The sequence below is a fragment of the Vespula pensylvanica genome, chromosome 6, assembly GCF_014466175.1.
Source record: "Vespula pensylvanica isolate Volc-1 chromosome 6, ASM1446617v1, whole genome shotgun sequence".
Lineage (NCBI taxonomy): Eukaryota > Metazoa > Arthropoda > Insecta > Hymenoptera > Vespidae > Vespula > Vespula pensylvanica.
Genome location: NC_057690.1, coordinates 2,245,805 through 2,259,234, shown reverse-complemented (window position 1 = coordinate 2,259,234; position 13,430 = coordinate 2,245,805). Strand labels below are relative to the sequence as shown.

The 13,430-nt window shown below is 29.0% G+C and overlaps 4 protein-coding genes across 9 annotated transcripts; 2 read left to right on the top strand and 2 right to left on the bottom strand.

The window, feature by feature from the left end:
- Positions 1 to 20: 20 nt before the first annotated feature.
- On the top strand, positions 21 to 3,763 carry LOC122630206 (WD repeat-containing protein 37). 2 transcript variants are annotated; one of them, XM_043814473.1, is made up of 6 exons: positions 21 to 397; positions 746 to 1,071; positions 1,484 to 1,609; positions 1,705 to 2,467; positions 2,542 to 2,788; positions 2,995 to 3,763. In XM_043814473.1, the coding sequence occupies exons 2-6, from the start codon at positions 795 to 797 to the stop codon at positions 3,118 to 3,120; spliced, it is 1,539 nt and encodes a 512-aa protein (XP_043670408.1). In that variant the 5' UTR covers positions 21 to 397; positions 746 to 794; the 3' UTR covers positions 3,121 to 3,763. The 2 variants fall into 2 exon arrangements, with proteins under 2 accessions (XP_043670408.1, XP_043670409.1); XM_043814474.1 differs by lacking the exon at positions 21 to 397 and adding an exon at positions 1,154 to 1,238 and having other exon boundaries at positions 930 to 1,071.
- LOC122630213 (protein ARV1) lies at positions 2,870 to 7,992 on the bottom strand. 4 transcript variants are annotated; one of them, XM_043814486.1, is made up of 4 exons: positions 7,410 to 7,992; positions 4,034 to 4,127; positions 3,461 to 3,974; positions 2,870 to 3,269 (listed from the first exon to the last, which is right to left on the bottom strand). In XM_043814486.1, exons 2-4 carry the CDS (start codon positions 4,115 to 4,117, stop codon positions 3,154 to 3,156), a joined length of 714 nt encoding a protein of 237 aa, XP_043670421.1. In that variant the 5' UTR covers positions 4,118 to 4,127; positions 7,410 to 7,992; the 3' UTR covers positions 2,870 to 3,153. The 4 variants fall into 4 exon arrangements, with proteins under 4 accessions (XP_043670421.1, XP_043670418.1, XP_043670417.1 ...); XM_043814483.1 differs by lacking the exon at positions 7,410 to 7,992 and adding an exon at positions 6,726 to 6,847; XM_043814482.1 differs by lacking the exon at positions 7,410 to 7,992 and adding an exon at positions 4,613 to 4,955.
- Positions 5,244 to 7,233, top strand: LOC122630209 (aldo-keto reductase family 1 member A1). The gene is made up of 4 exons (XM_043814478.1): positions 5,244 to 5,485; positions 5,853 to 6,020; positions 6,247 to 6,600; positions 6,680 to 7,233. Exons 1-4 carry the CDS (start codon positions 5,414 to 5,416, stop codon positions 7,052 to 7,054), a joined length of 969 nt encoding a protein of 322 aa, XP_043670413.1. The 5' UTR covers positions 5,244 to 5,413; the 3' UTR covers positions 7,055 to 7,233.
- A 144-nt stretch (positions 7,993 to 8,136) lies between the features above and the next one.
- Positions 8,137 to 12,331, bottom strand: LOC122630208 (adenylosuccinate synthetase). Of its 2 annotated transcripts, XM_043814476.1 has the most exons (6): positions 11,935 to 12,331; positions 10,232 to 10,334; positions 9,444 to 9,807; positions 8,965 to 9,357; positions 8,598 to 8,854; positions 8,137 to 8,525 (listed from the first exon to the last, which is right to left on the bottom strand). In XM_043814476.1, exons 1-6 carry the CDS (start codon positions 12,139 to 12,141, stop codon positions 8,476 to 8,478), a joined length of 1,374 nt encoding a protein of 457 aa, XP_043670411.1. In that variant the 5' UTR covers positions 12,142 to 12,331; the 3' UTR covers positions 8,137 to 8,475. The 2 variants fall into 2 exon arrangements, with proteins under 2 accessions (XP_043670411.1, XP_043670412.1); XM_043814477.1 differs by lacking the exon at positions 10,232 to 10,334 and having other exon boundaries at positions 11,935 to 12,079.
- Positions 12,332 to 13,430: the final 1,099 nt, after the last annotated feature.

The following is a 13,430-nucleotide window of genomic DNA, read 5'->3' as shown; positions in this document are numbered from 1 at the left end:
GTCAATTCATTCAACTCGTGCCCATCTGTATTGAGTTTGAATTGCTGATACAAGCAGTGCCAAAAGCAATGCTGCCATTTCTACTAGTCATTAAAAATGAATTTCCCTTTCGTAAATATATTGTCAGCTTGTAATTTAACCATATTATTGTATATACACTTGTACGAATACGTGTTTCTCTGAATCAGTAATATACAGAAAAAAATGGCAACCGGTTAAATCGTGTTTACGATGCTGAGATTTTTGCAATTGCTCTCGTATATTCTATCTACTCTAGCTTGAATCAATGATTTCTCAAGGATATACCTCCAAAGGGTTCTTTAGTTGAAGAAACTTACTCAATGTTTAGTGGGTTTTGGCTTTGAGATACAAATATTTGATTGTATTAGACCGTGGCGTAAGTGACAATCAAAATTAAAGCCACTGTCAAACACACCTCATTTTCATAGCATGAATTCAATTACATGTATTGTGTGTAGCTGTTATGTCTCAATCTTGAGATATGTTAATGCCTATGAAAATTTTACTGAGCAAAATCAAAATTTTATTAAAGCTTGTTATCCGTCCAAAAATTTCCTTTATTAGATACTGTACATATCCAGTTTAAGTAATTTTTATGTTATGTGTATATGCACATTTCACAACTGACGAATAACTAGTTTGACTTTAATCTACTTACTATACATGTACAGAATTTAAAAAAGGTTTTATAGAAAGAAAGAAAAAAGATAACCTATTCTTTTAGAATAAACAATTTGCACAATCTATTTTGCATTAACATTAATCTGTGAACCATGCCCGGAGAACCATCCGTAACAAGCGCTAACAAAGCAAGCGGAAAAGCGAAAAGAATCTCAATACCTCGTGTACAAAGCAGCACAGATACAGAATTGCAGTCACAACAGAGTCAAAGTGGCTCTACACCATTACAGCCTGTAGCACTGCACTATGTAAGCTTTCGATCAGATATCGAGGAAAGTCCTATACCACCCACATTGCGTTGTCGATTATTTGACCTATTTCAACAAATTGAGAAAGAATTTGAGATGCTCTGCACAGAAAATCTTGGATGTAAGGTTCCATGGCATCTTAGATTTAATCTTATCTGTTGGGTTGCGCTGGAATTATTATAAATAATTAATATATTTCACAGAAATATCAGGAGTATATCAATATTGTAATGTGTATCGCACTGCACAGTTTTGGTGTTCGCATTATGGGGAATCTTACTATTGAAGGCATGGATGTAAAACAGTATTTATATAAATTTGTATTAGAAAAATATTGGAAACAAAGCTATTAAGCAGTTAGTAGGTTGTAGTTTTCTGTGCACAATTTGTATTGTAATTAGTTTGTTCAGTAGAAGTAAATATATAATTGTTAAGTTTTAATGAACTAAGTATATATATATACTCAGTGCAATCCAATAGAAAGTACTGTTTGATTTGTAAGAAATGTTTAAACATTAAAACTTTTAAAACAGTACAGGAGAAAATAGATATATTGAATGATCGACTGGAAAGGGAATGCTATGGATCTGGAGAACGCAGCCTACCTCCAGGAGACATTCCAGACTACCCAGATACAAAAACACTTTCAAAACAAAAATGTAAAAAATTTATTTATCATACTTATCCGTATCGAACTAAAGTAATATAACTGCTATTTAATATCCCTAATTAATATTCAATTAAATCATTGCAGCTATGGTTGGCTCATCTGCCCAGAAAATAAAGACTTCACACAAACTCAAAGCTCAAACTAGTAAAATTGTATCAAGTTTTAAAAATCCAACTATGTCCTGTACTATGCAAAGAGAATATGTTGGTCATAGAGATGGTGTATGGGAAGTTTCAGTAGGTAGATTGGGTCAACCGATTATAGCAACTGCATCTGCAGATCATACAGCACGAGTTTGGGCATCAGATTCTGGACGCTGTTTACTACAATATATAGGTCATAACGGTTCTGTAAATTCTGTTAGATTTCATCCAACTAGGGATCTTGCCTTGACGGCAAGCGGAGATGGTTCTGCTCATGTATGGCAGGCAGCAGTTGATTGGGATTTACCTAAGAGAGTACCATCTATGGAAGAACTTCCAACGATGGGTTCAGAAAGAACAGCTGCAAGCAGCATTATTAGTAACAATGAGGAACAAGAAGAACCTCCTACTTTACGAACTCCAATACGAGAACTTTTAGGTCATACAGGTGTTATTATGGCAGCAGACTGGCTACCTGGTGCTGAACAAATAGTTACAGCATCATGGGATAGAACTGCAAACTTGTACGATGCAGAAACTGGAGAAATAATTCATACTCTGTGTGGACATGATCAAGAATTATCACATGTATCCACTCATTATATGCAAAGATTATGCGTCACATCAAGTCGAGATAGTACGTTTCGTCTGTGGGATTTTAGAGAACCTATACATTCTGTATCTGTTTTTCAAGGTCACACAGAGTAAGTGCAAAATTAAATTTTTCATAACATTACTTATCTATATCTAGTAACTTATCAACGTGTTTCGAATATAGAACAGTAACTTCAGCAGTTTTTACACGAGAAGATAAAATTGTCTCAGGGTCTGATGATAGAAGTGTCAAAGTATGGGAATTACGTAATATAAGAAGTCCTTTAGCAACAATTCGTGGTGATAGTGCTGCTAACAGATTAGCTGTTTCAAGTACAGGAGTTGTAGCTATACCACATGACAATAGACAAATACGTCTTTTTGATTTAACTGGACAACGTTTGGCAAGATTGCCTAGGACTAGTAGACAGGTAAATATTAAAATTATTTTGAACAAATGTGATGTACCTATAAAAAATAGCTATAAAAAATTCAATAACAATATTCAATAATTATATATCATGTCCGTTTATATTTTTAAATATTGCAAAATTATACAACATAGAAAATTACAAATTATTTTAAAAACAAATCTATCATAAAATATAATAATATACTATTAAAATTACTATTTTAGGGACATCGCAGAATGGTCTGTTCTGTAGCATGGGCAGAAGATAGTAGTAGTATTTGTAATTTATTTTCCTGTGGATTTGATAGATTAGTAGTAGGATGGAGTATTCTTCCTGTCAAGGATGCCTGAGCATCAAAATCCGTTATTAGATCGATCCTTACATTAGAATAATGTTGGACACAAAGGCAATGTAGAAACAAAATTAGAAATGTAATTGCAAACCAAAAATCCAGTGATCAATCCAATCAAAGATCCAGTTTTCCCAGTCTTACAGACAACTGTAATGAATAATTACATTAAGCAGAAGAATACTGGTACATAATGTATAATATCAGCTATAATTTAAAATGAATCAATAAATGATGGACCTATTGATAAATTTATATATAGATTAAATGTGAAAACTTTCTGGTCATTACAGTGCAATGTAACAGGTTATCTATCATTTTTTATAAACATATATATTTACCTGAATATGCTGTCATAAGGCATAAAACTGTATAGCCCTGAACAAATATGTAATGTAGATCTAATTCTATTGGTTCCCATATGATAGCTAATAATCCTAACAACTTTGAACATCCTCCCACGATAAGTGCTCTAGTTAAATCTTTGGCATTATACTTGTGTGGCTTTTTTCTGCTAAGCAACCAACGTAATTCAGTTACAATAATTACAGTAGCAATAAATACTGTCAATGTAATGGCAGTTTGTAATAGCAGAATATAAAAGTTACAGTCTCCTTGAAATACATCTCTATTGCCTACATCTATATTGGTTTTTTGACTATTAAAAGATTCACAAAAAGACCAAGCTCTGAAGGCTTCAGCCAACCATAACATTACCATCAACTTCCAATATGATTTAAAATTACTGTTATATAAAAGATGCTGATAGGCTTGTTTCTCTAATAAAATAAGATCAACAAATACAATAACAGGATCATATTCGATGTATTTGTCAGCTAATAATCCGCATTTGATCTGCAATAAAAAATAGAATAAAAAAATTGTGTAAAAAAAAAATGAATATACAAACTTACACATTTCAAAACTTTAAGCACGCTTGGACAATATCGTCTATAAAGTTCCTCTGTTTCAGTTCCACAATTTATACAGATATACATGAGATAAAATCTGCAAATACATAAAAATATTTAGATAAACAAAAACAGATTTTTTTCAATTGCATTTACTTTTATGTAATTCAAAGATGAGATAATTGGAACATCAACTTCACATAATTGTTCTACTTCCTTTTTTTTTGATGATTTTATATTTCCTATATCATTCTGTTTTAAAAATAGAAATAAATTAACTATGTATACAAAATATTTACATAAACATAAATATACAACGAAAATTAAATATAATTAAGACAAGGAATTTAAAAATGAAATCTAAAAACCTTTGAACCAAGAAAATGATGACTGAACAAAGTCAACCATACAGTAATGCACATTTTTATATACAGGATGAGTTATTTAACAGAATAAAAAGTTACAAAATTATTATATTATTCTCATTACGACGTTTTTAATACCCGATAATGTGTTTAACCTGTGCATGATTATAAGAATATATACGTAATTTCCATAGATAATCAATGATTCATAAAATACCGTTTTCTGACATACATACATCAAGGTCAGAGAAAGTTCTTCCGTGTTTTTACTTACTATATTTATTACAAACAATTAATTGTTTTAAGTACACCGATTGATTCATATTAATGAAATATTCGAAATTATGAAATTATCGTACATGCTTTGTTATAGTTCAATCCTCTTATCTTATAAAGATATCTCTTGCGTAAGATCTTTTACGATAAATCTCGCGATAAAATGATATTTATGAAATATAATAAATATTTAATATAATTGATTGTAAAAAATAAATAACTTATATGTGGAGATAAATAAAGTTGTTGTTTATGTAATAACACGAAAATGAAATAAAAATTTCAAATAATTTAATAACGGAAAATACACGTTAATCTATCCATTACCGTTCCACAGAAGAAAAATACTGCAGGTCGTTTTTTTTTCGAATTTTATAATTATATTCGAATAATCTAAATATAAATGAATTGTGTATAATCTATGAATCCTTTTTGTTTCATTTTATTTATTTTATCATATTAATAGATACTTAAATACCATATATAAATAAAAATCATATATAGTGATAAAAATGTAATACAGATATAATAGCTCTTGACTACATGCAAGGACAAATCAGATTAAAAGTAAAAGGCAATATAAATTATCTTGTGGTGGGGTATGTAGTTACAAGGAAATATCAATTTCATATTTAACAGTATAAGTCCTACTTTCATCAGAGACAGTGCTAAGCCAATTTGTTTCTGTTATCCAAATAAGATATTGTATTTAACAATATATTTACAACTTTACAATATAAACATGGTGGTAACAAAATTCATATCTTTACCAACTGGACAGCAAATGCCAATATTGGGATTTGGTACCTGGCAGGTAAGATTATGAATCACTAATTATATAAGTGTTCTAATTCATTTGAGATATTAAAAAACATTTTGTCACATCCTGTTCTTAAAATTTCAAAATTACATAAAAGAATTATTTTTTATGAACTATATTAAAAGAATTATTTATCATGAAATATATATATATGTTTTTTTTTATTATATTAATTGTATTAAATTAAATTATATTAAAAAAATAACATTATAAAAAAATAATTTTTAAATAATTCAAATCCAGATATCAAAATATCTCTAAATGAAAAATATGACAGATCATTTTCATAATCACCAGTTCATACATACATTAATAATTATTTGTATATATTTCATTGTATTAATATAACGTAAAATAAAAGGCCAGTGAAGAAGAAATAGAAACTGCATTAGATATAGCTCTTGAAGCAGGATATAGACATATTGATACTGCTGCAGTATATTTGAATGAAAAAGCCATTGGTAAGGTTCTAAAAAAATGGTTAAACTCTGGCAAAATTCAACGATCTGAACTTTTTATTGTGACAAAAGTGAGTATTCCAATTTTATCACAAAACGATTATCATTTGTTTTTTTTTAATAACTAAAATTATAATTAAATATGTTAACACATCTCATGTAAAACATATATAAGATAAGTTTATTTTCACAAGATAAGATAAAATGTAAGATTGCCAAAGACAGATTTCTACTTGACCTTATAATATCGAATTCAAATATTATATGCAATAATGATAAATATTATGATCAATTTAGTTACCACCAATTGGTAATCGTCCTGGAGATGTTGAAAAATGGATAAAAAAATCTTTAACAAATTTACAACTGGATTATGTAGATCTTTACTTGGTACATGTGCCATTTACGCTTGAAGAAGTTGGAGAGGAATTTCATCCTACGAATGAGAAAGGAGAAATTAGGTTTGATACTTCTACGGATCATGTGAAAGTTTGGAAGGAGATGGAAGAACAAGTTAAACAAGGACGAACAAAAGCTATAGGTCTTTCAAATTTTAATGAAACGCAAATAAGTAAGATTTTATCGATTGCATCTTTACCAGTTTCTAACTTACAAGTAGAGTTGCATGTATACTTCCAACAAGTTGAACTGGTAAGTATGGCAATACAAAAGTAATATCTTATATATAAACTTAAAAAAATAATGAAAAAAAAAAACTCATGCATTATAGGTAAAATTTTGTAAAAGTAACAATATTAGTGTGACTGCATATTCACCTTTGGGTTCTCGAGGATTGGTAAAATTATTGGGAAAAACGGATGTCCTTCCAGATTTATTTACCAATCCTGTTGTTTCGAAGATAGCACAAAAATATAATAAGTCTCCAGCTCAAATTTTGCTAAAACATATTCTTCATAAAAACATCATAGCAATTCCAAAAAGTACAAATGCACAACGAATCAAAGAAAATATACAATTATTTGATTGGCAACTAGAAGATGAAGATATAAACGAATTGAATGCTTTAAATGCAGGAAAATCTGCACGCCGATGTGATTTCACTTTCTTTAAAGGTATTGAAAAACATCCTGAATATCCATTTTAAAAGCTTTAAACCCATGATCATATTATTATTTGAATATGATTACGTTAAAGCATGATATATAATATTTACTATTAAAATATATATCTATATATTATTATGGGTGAATGTTATGGATTTGTAAGTATAATTGTCAAAAAATTAAAATTACAATAAAAAATACGAATTTCTGATTACCTATAGTTTTTCCTTTTTTTTTTTCTTTTAAATATCATTTTCACATATTATCACACTTTCTATCTATTTTTACTATTTATGCAAGTAGACTTGAATTAATAAAATGACAATTCTAACGTATTAAATATTCTAACTAGATAATCAATGCATATTTCTCATAATTCATTTAAATTATACATACCATCATTAAAATATCGTTACACGATGATAAAAACGTACTAATGGACATTTAAAACGAGATTAATCGAAACTTTTGTTTGTGGTTATGTTTTATATGTGGTAATTTAAATGTTTCTTGAATTGCCGAATGAGGTCGCTTTATAACGATTAAACAATTTATCGGAATTTTTCCAAATTTTTAAAAATCGGACCCATTTTCGAAGATAATTATTTTTTGTAATGAACTCTCTTAATGAACATGTAAACCATTTTCATATTTTAATATTTAAATAAATCTACACAGAAAATAACTGATTTATCTTATCGAAATAATAACTTAGATATTAGTTATCTCTTAATTTAGAAATACTTTTCAATTTTAAATCAATTTACTACGCGCACATAAAAATACAGTAATATATTTGAGTTTACATTGAAAAGAAGCTGCCATTTCATTTATCAATTCTATTTTCTGACTTAAATGTTAAAACATACAATGAAAAAATAAATGTTAACAACACCACACGTTTTTTCATTGAATATATGGCACTAGTTAATTTTAATTCATTCAACCACAATGTTGCGAGAAAATAATATATGTATATATATGTATGTATATATATATATATATATATATATATATATTAATTATATGTATTATTGTACATTAATTATCAATATAATTATCTAATTTGAATTGTTAACTATAATTTGTTTAAAAAATAGGTTCAATGACACAGGCTTTTATATAGATTGTATAGACAATAGATATTATTAAATATTTGTACAATAAGTTATTCTCTTTGAACAGACGAAAACAACAAGAAGTTTTTCGACGATCGTCGGGCTCAGATAATAGACACTGACTACACAAATGACTAAATGTTAACATTACATCATAATCACAATACAAGTATCTAATTGCTTAAATTCAAGGATAATACTACTTTTGCCGAAAGCTTTTTGTTTCGACTTCTCGTAGTGTGCGTGCATCAGCTCTGAACCGGCAATGTTACACATAGAATTAAAATTAATAATACACTACATATTATGGTGCGTTTAAGTAACACAATACAAATCCTACAACGTCAAAGGGTAATAACGCTTTCTCGGCCAGCACCAACGCCAATCCATTTTACTGAAAAAAATAAATTTTTATAATAAGATTCATTAATCTTTCATTCTAATAAATCGCAAATGATATATTTACCAGGTATATCCAAATATTGTTCTATGAATTGAATATATTTTCGTGCATTATGCGGTAATTTATCTATGGAACGCACACCTTCAGTCAAGGATAGCCATCCATCAACTTTCTCATATATAGCTTCAACTTTTCCTAATTCTGTTGTTGTACTTGGGAAATAATCTATTTCTTTTCCGTTTATACGATATCCAACGCACACTTTCAATTCTGGCAATGTATCAAGGATATCCAGTTTTGTTAAACATATAGAGGTATACCTGTAATAACAATTAATGAATTAAATACTCGAGTCAAGAATAATATGCATACTTTTTATATTTTAATAAAATATATTGAGACATTTTTAAAAGAAATATAAACAGCTTACCCATTAACCATTGATGTATATTTAAGTAATGTTAAATCAAGCCATCCACATCTTCTCTTCCTTTTTGTAGTTACTCCAAATTCATGACCTCTATTTTGAAGTAATTCTCCTGTTGCATCTAAAAGTTCTGTTGGGAAAGGACCATCTCCAACTCTTGTAGTGTATGCTTTTACTACACCAATAATTTCACCAATTGTATTAGGTGGTAAACCAAGACCTGTGCAAACTCCACCTATACTGCAGTTTGAACTTGTCACGTATGGATATGTTCCAAAATCAATATCCAGCATAGCAGCATTAGCACCTTCTACCAGCACCTTTTTATTTTCTTTTAAAGCCTGATGCAAGTATTGAACAGTTTCTTTTACAAGTGGCCTTACACGTTCAGCATAGCTATAAATACATTGTGAAATAATATAAATAAATGTTCATTTTTATTTCCATGAAAATAACAAAGAAATATTGATGTTCATATTTACTCTTTATAACGCTCTAGCTCTGCTTTTATATCCACTTGTAATGCAGGAAACATTTTTTGGTATGAAAGTACCAGTGTATTGAATTTTTCAGTAAATATGTCAAAATCTCCCAAAAGATCTCCAATTCTAAGTCCATTTCTTGTAGCTTTGCTGGAATAGGTTGGTCCTATACCTTTTTTTGTAGTTCCTAAAGACTGAGGTCCCTTTTCTAATTCTTGTAATCCATCCACCTGTTGATGTAAATCAAATACCAGATGTGCTCTATCTGATATAATGAGTTTATCTTTCCAATCTTTAAGTCCCTTGGTTTCATTTTTTGCTAATTCTTCAAAGAGACCTGGGAGATGAACAACTACCCCATTTCCTGTGAACAAAATGGAAACATTTGTAATGAAATATCATGTTTTTTAAAAGAATATATATATATGTGCATATAAATGACCAGAACATAAGTAATAAATTATATTAATTTTATCAATCAATGAAATTTATAGGAAGACAAAGAGAAAAGAATTATTACATATGTCTACTTCGAAAAGTAAACAAGTAGAACAGTGTTCTAATTTCCTGCTTTCAAAAAATCATTTTATCTTATTACCATTGATTTCTTTGAATGGTTTAATTTTGGTTAATTTTATACGAATACCTATACGTTGTATATTAAGCATTTCTGCATCTGCAGATTTTTATTTATTGTGGATTTAGCACAAAATGTCAGTGTATTAGATGATTGTTTTTTGGAGCACCAACCAGACTATTAACTTTATTTGTTGATTTGAAAATATTACCTATAACGGATTTGCATCTGGGATTGATTATTCCACTAGGCAGAAGGTGAAAGTCGAATTCGGCACCTTCTACAACTACAGTATGCCCTGCATTATTTCCTCCCTGTGAAATTACAGTAATATTTGAAGAGCCAAGGCCTTTCACCAGCCATGAAAGAATCAATATAATTTGTTTATCTCATATAAATAGAAAATTTTGCAATATAATGTTTTATACATGATATATAAAAACTATCATGTGCGAAAAAGAGCTGAAGAAGACTTTTTTTCTCATTTAAATTTTTATAATTTTATCAATTGTATTCTAGCAATGAAATGTTAAAATTAAATTTTTTAATATTTATAATGGTAACCATCAGTTACATCTAACATTTTATTATTTTACTGTTTCACTCTTTGATAATGAAGTATATAGATTCTTTTATCTAAAAAAAAAAAAAAAAAAAAATATATCATATCCTCTTCTATATCGATAATATATTAGAAGAACTAATTTTTCTATACCATGTTACTTTTACAATAGTATATAAAACTAATATTTTATAATCTCATATTTTATTCTAATTCATAATCAAATAATTTATATAAAAAAGAGCATAGGTCATAATTAACTATCTCGAGACAAAGATTTTTTTTTAATTTCCCACAGTATTGTGTTTCACCTTAATTACCATATAAAAAAAAGAAAAAAAGAAAAAGAAAGAGTGGAATTAAAAAAAAATGACTTCTTTTTTCTATTGCTTATTATAGAATATAATTAATAATCTGCATTAATAATATATATTATATTTAAGAAATAATATTTTTTTTAAATTATATAAAATTAGTAAAAAGCCGATTTAAAAAAACACGTGAACATCATTAACGATCTTCTAAAGTTTAATTTAATTAATAATTGACAATTATGTAATGCCAAGTGTTGAATATAAAAGAGGTTATATATTTATGACCGAAACTTTTAAGATCCATTGAACAAATGACGTTTTTGTCTAAAAATATAACCGCAAACGATCAAAGTTCGTACTTCATACTGAATGATAAATCAAATAATATAATACAAGTAATTAAAACTATAATATCACAAACGGAAGCTCACGGATGTGAAAGATAAAAGAGAAAAAGGAAATAACTATATAATAATCAACGTAAATACAAAATACATTTTCGACAAGACGCCGAAAAAGAAAGAAACAAATACTTAATAATGATTGAAAGATACAAAAAATCTTTCATTTAAATTCTCAAGAATTTTCGAGAAAAAAGAAGGATAAGAGATAGAAAAATAAATCTTCGACAAATGTTTCATTTAAAACGTAGCACGGACAATGTAAATATGTTGTTTGAACAAGTGTAAAATATTGAAAAAGAGGCGGCAAACGACAAACATGTGCGTACTAATGTTCACATTGATCAATCAAAAAAGAAAGAGCGAAAGAGAAGAGAATAGAGATAAAGATAGATAGATAGATAGATAGATAGATAGGTAGGTAGATAGATAGATAGATAGATAGATAGATAGATAGATAGAGATAGAGAGAGAGAGAGAAAACAAAATAAGGAGATAGAAACAGAGAGAGAGAGAGAGAGAGAGAGAGAGAGAGAGAGGGAAAAGAATAAGTAAAAAAGAAAAGAGAGAAAGAAGTATAGAGAGAGGTAAAGCAAATAAAAAAAGAAAAAAAAGTAAAATTCAAGGGAATACGTACTTGACATCTACAAACGATGTCAGCATCCGTTGCCAGCATATCCACAACCTTTCCCTTGCCCTCATCGCCCCATTGCGCGCCAAGGACTACCGTGACCTTGGAAACGAGCCCACTCGTGGAAGTTCTCTGTTTCTTCCTGGGTGAGGCCGGATTACCATCACCGTTAGTTTGTTGAACGGAGTGTTGCATCCTCGTACAAGAAGACATTTTCGTATTAAAATTTCTTAATGAAAATTCGTCCGAGGACTCGAATGAAATGATTGGGTTAAAGCAGACACACAACGATCACTCGTCCGTTCGTTCGGAAGTCTCAATCCGTTACGCTCTGAACCAGCTGACGACACATGATATAGATGAAATAATAGTTCCGTTGTCGCGCCGCACGCGCGCGCGCGTACGCGCAGAGAACAATAACGTAACAAAAAGATAAATCGCCCAGCGACTATATTACAACGTTTAACCATTTTTATTTTTTCACACCTTATCTATCTACGGGTATATGTATGTATACGTATTAATATATATATATATATATACGAATAACGATTTTTAACTGTCGATGAGTTAACTTCACGTGATATCATATGATATATACATACATATATATATATATATATATATATATGCGTATGCGTACAATGTTGAGACGACGTAAATATCATTATTAGAAGAAGTTTAATAAAAGGTTATTAAAATAAAATTTTATTTATATATAACTAATACTGATAATAATAAGAATTTGAAGCATTTCTTTATACTTCCAATAAAATAATTAATGTTATTATCGTAGAACGCGCAATAAAGTATCTGATTTTATATTATAATCGTTTAATAAGAAAATCTAACGGTATAATTGCATTTTCAATTGAAAGTAAGTTGACTACCTCGGATTTGTCATTGATCAATCAACTGTAATAAGATCGTCTCTTGAATTTATTATAAATAGGATACTCTATTTTTTTTTCCTTTGTTTTTATAGGATTACCTCATGGCTAAGCATGTGACTTCAGTTATCAACTACATGTACAGACCTGCTTTTTAATGATACCCTTCGTCCCCTCTTATCCTCTCTTCTTAAGTTCAAATCGACGCGCGTCTCTACAACGCTCTTTCCATCGTGTCGCATTAAATTATGACTCAAGGATTTCTTACAATGCGACATCTCTGGCTTCGAGAAATTTTAATGGTTGACGTAAATTCTATCCATATATAAATCAAATGTATGCGTATAAGTGTCCTAATATTGCGTAAGCCGCGATTAGCTTACGACGATAAAAAACGTAGGATTCTTATTCGCAGTATCATTCTTTGGCGCCATTTTTACAACATCGATAGGTTAAATGATAGTAAAAAATCGATTATTTGATAGATGTACATCGATTTTATTGCTCCAAGTAAATATAATCGTAATCGATTAATTCATTAACGTAATTCAATTGATTCGAAGAAGTTTGTTCATCGTGTTTACATTAAAAATGTCATCCATATTCTTTTTT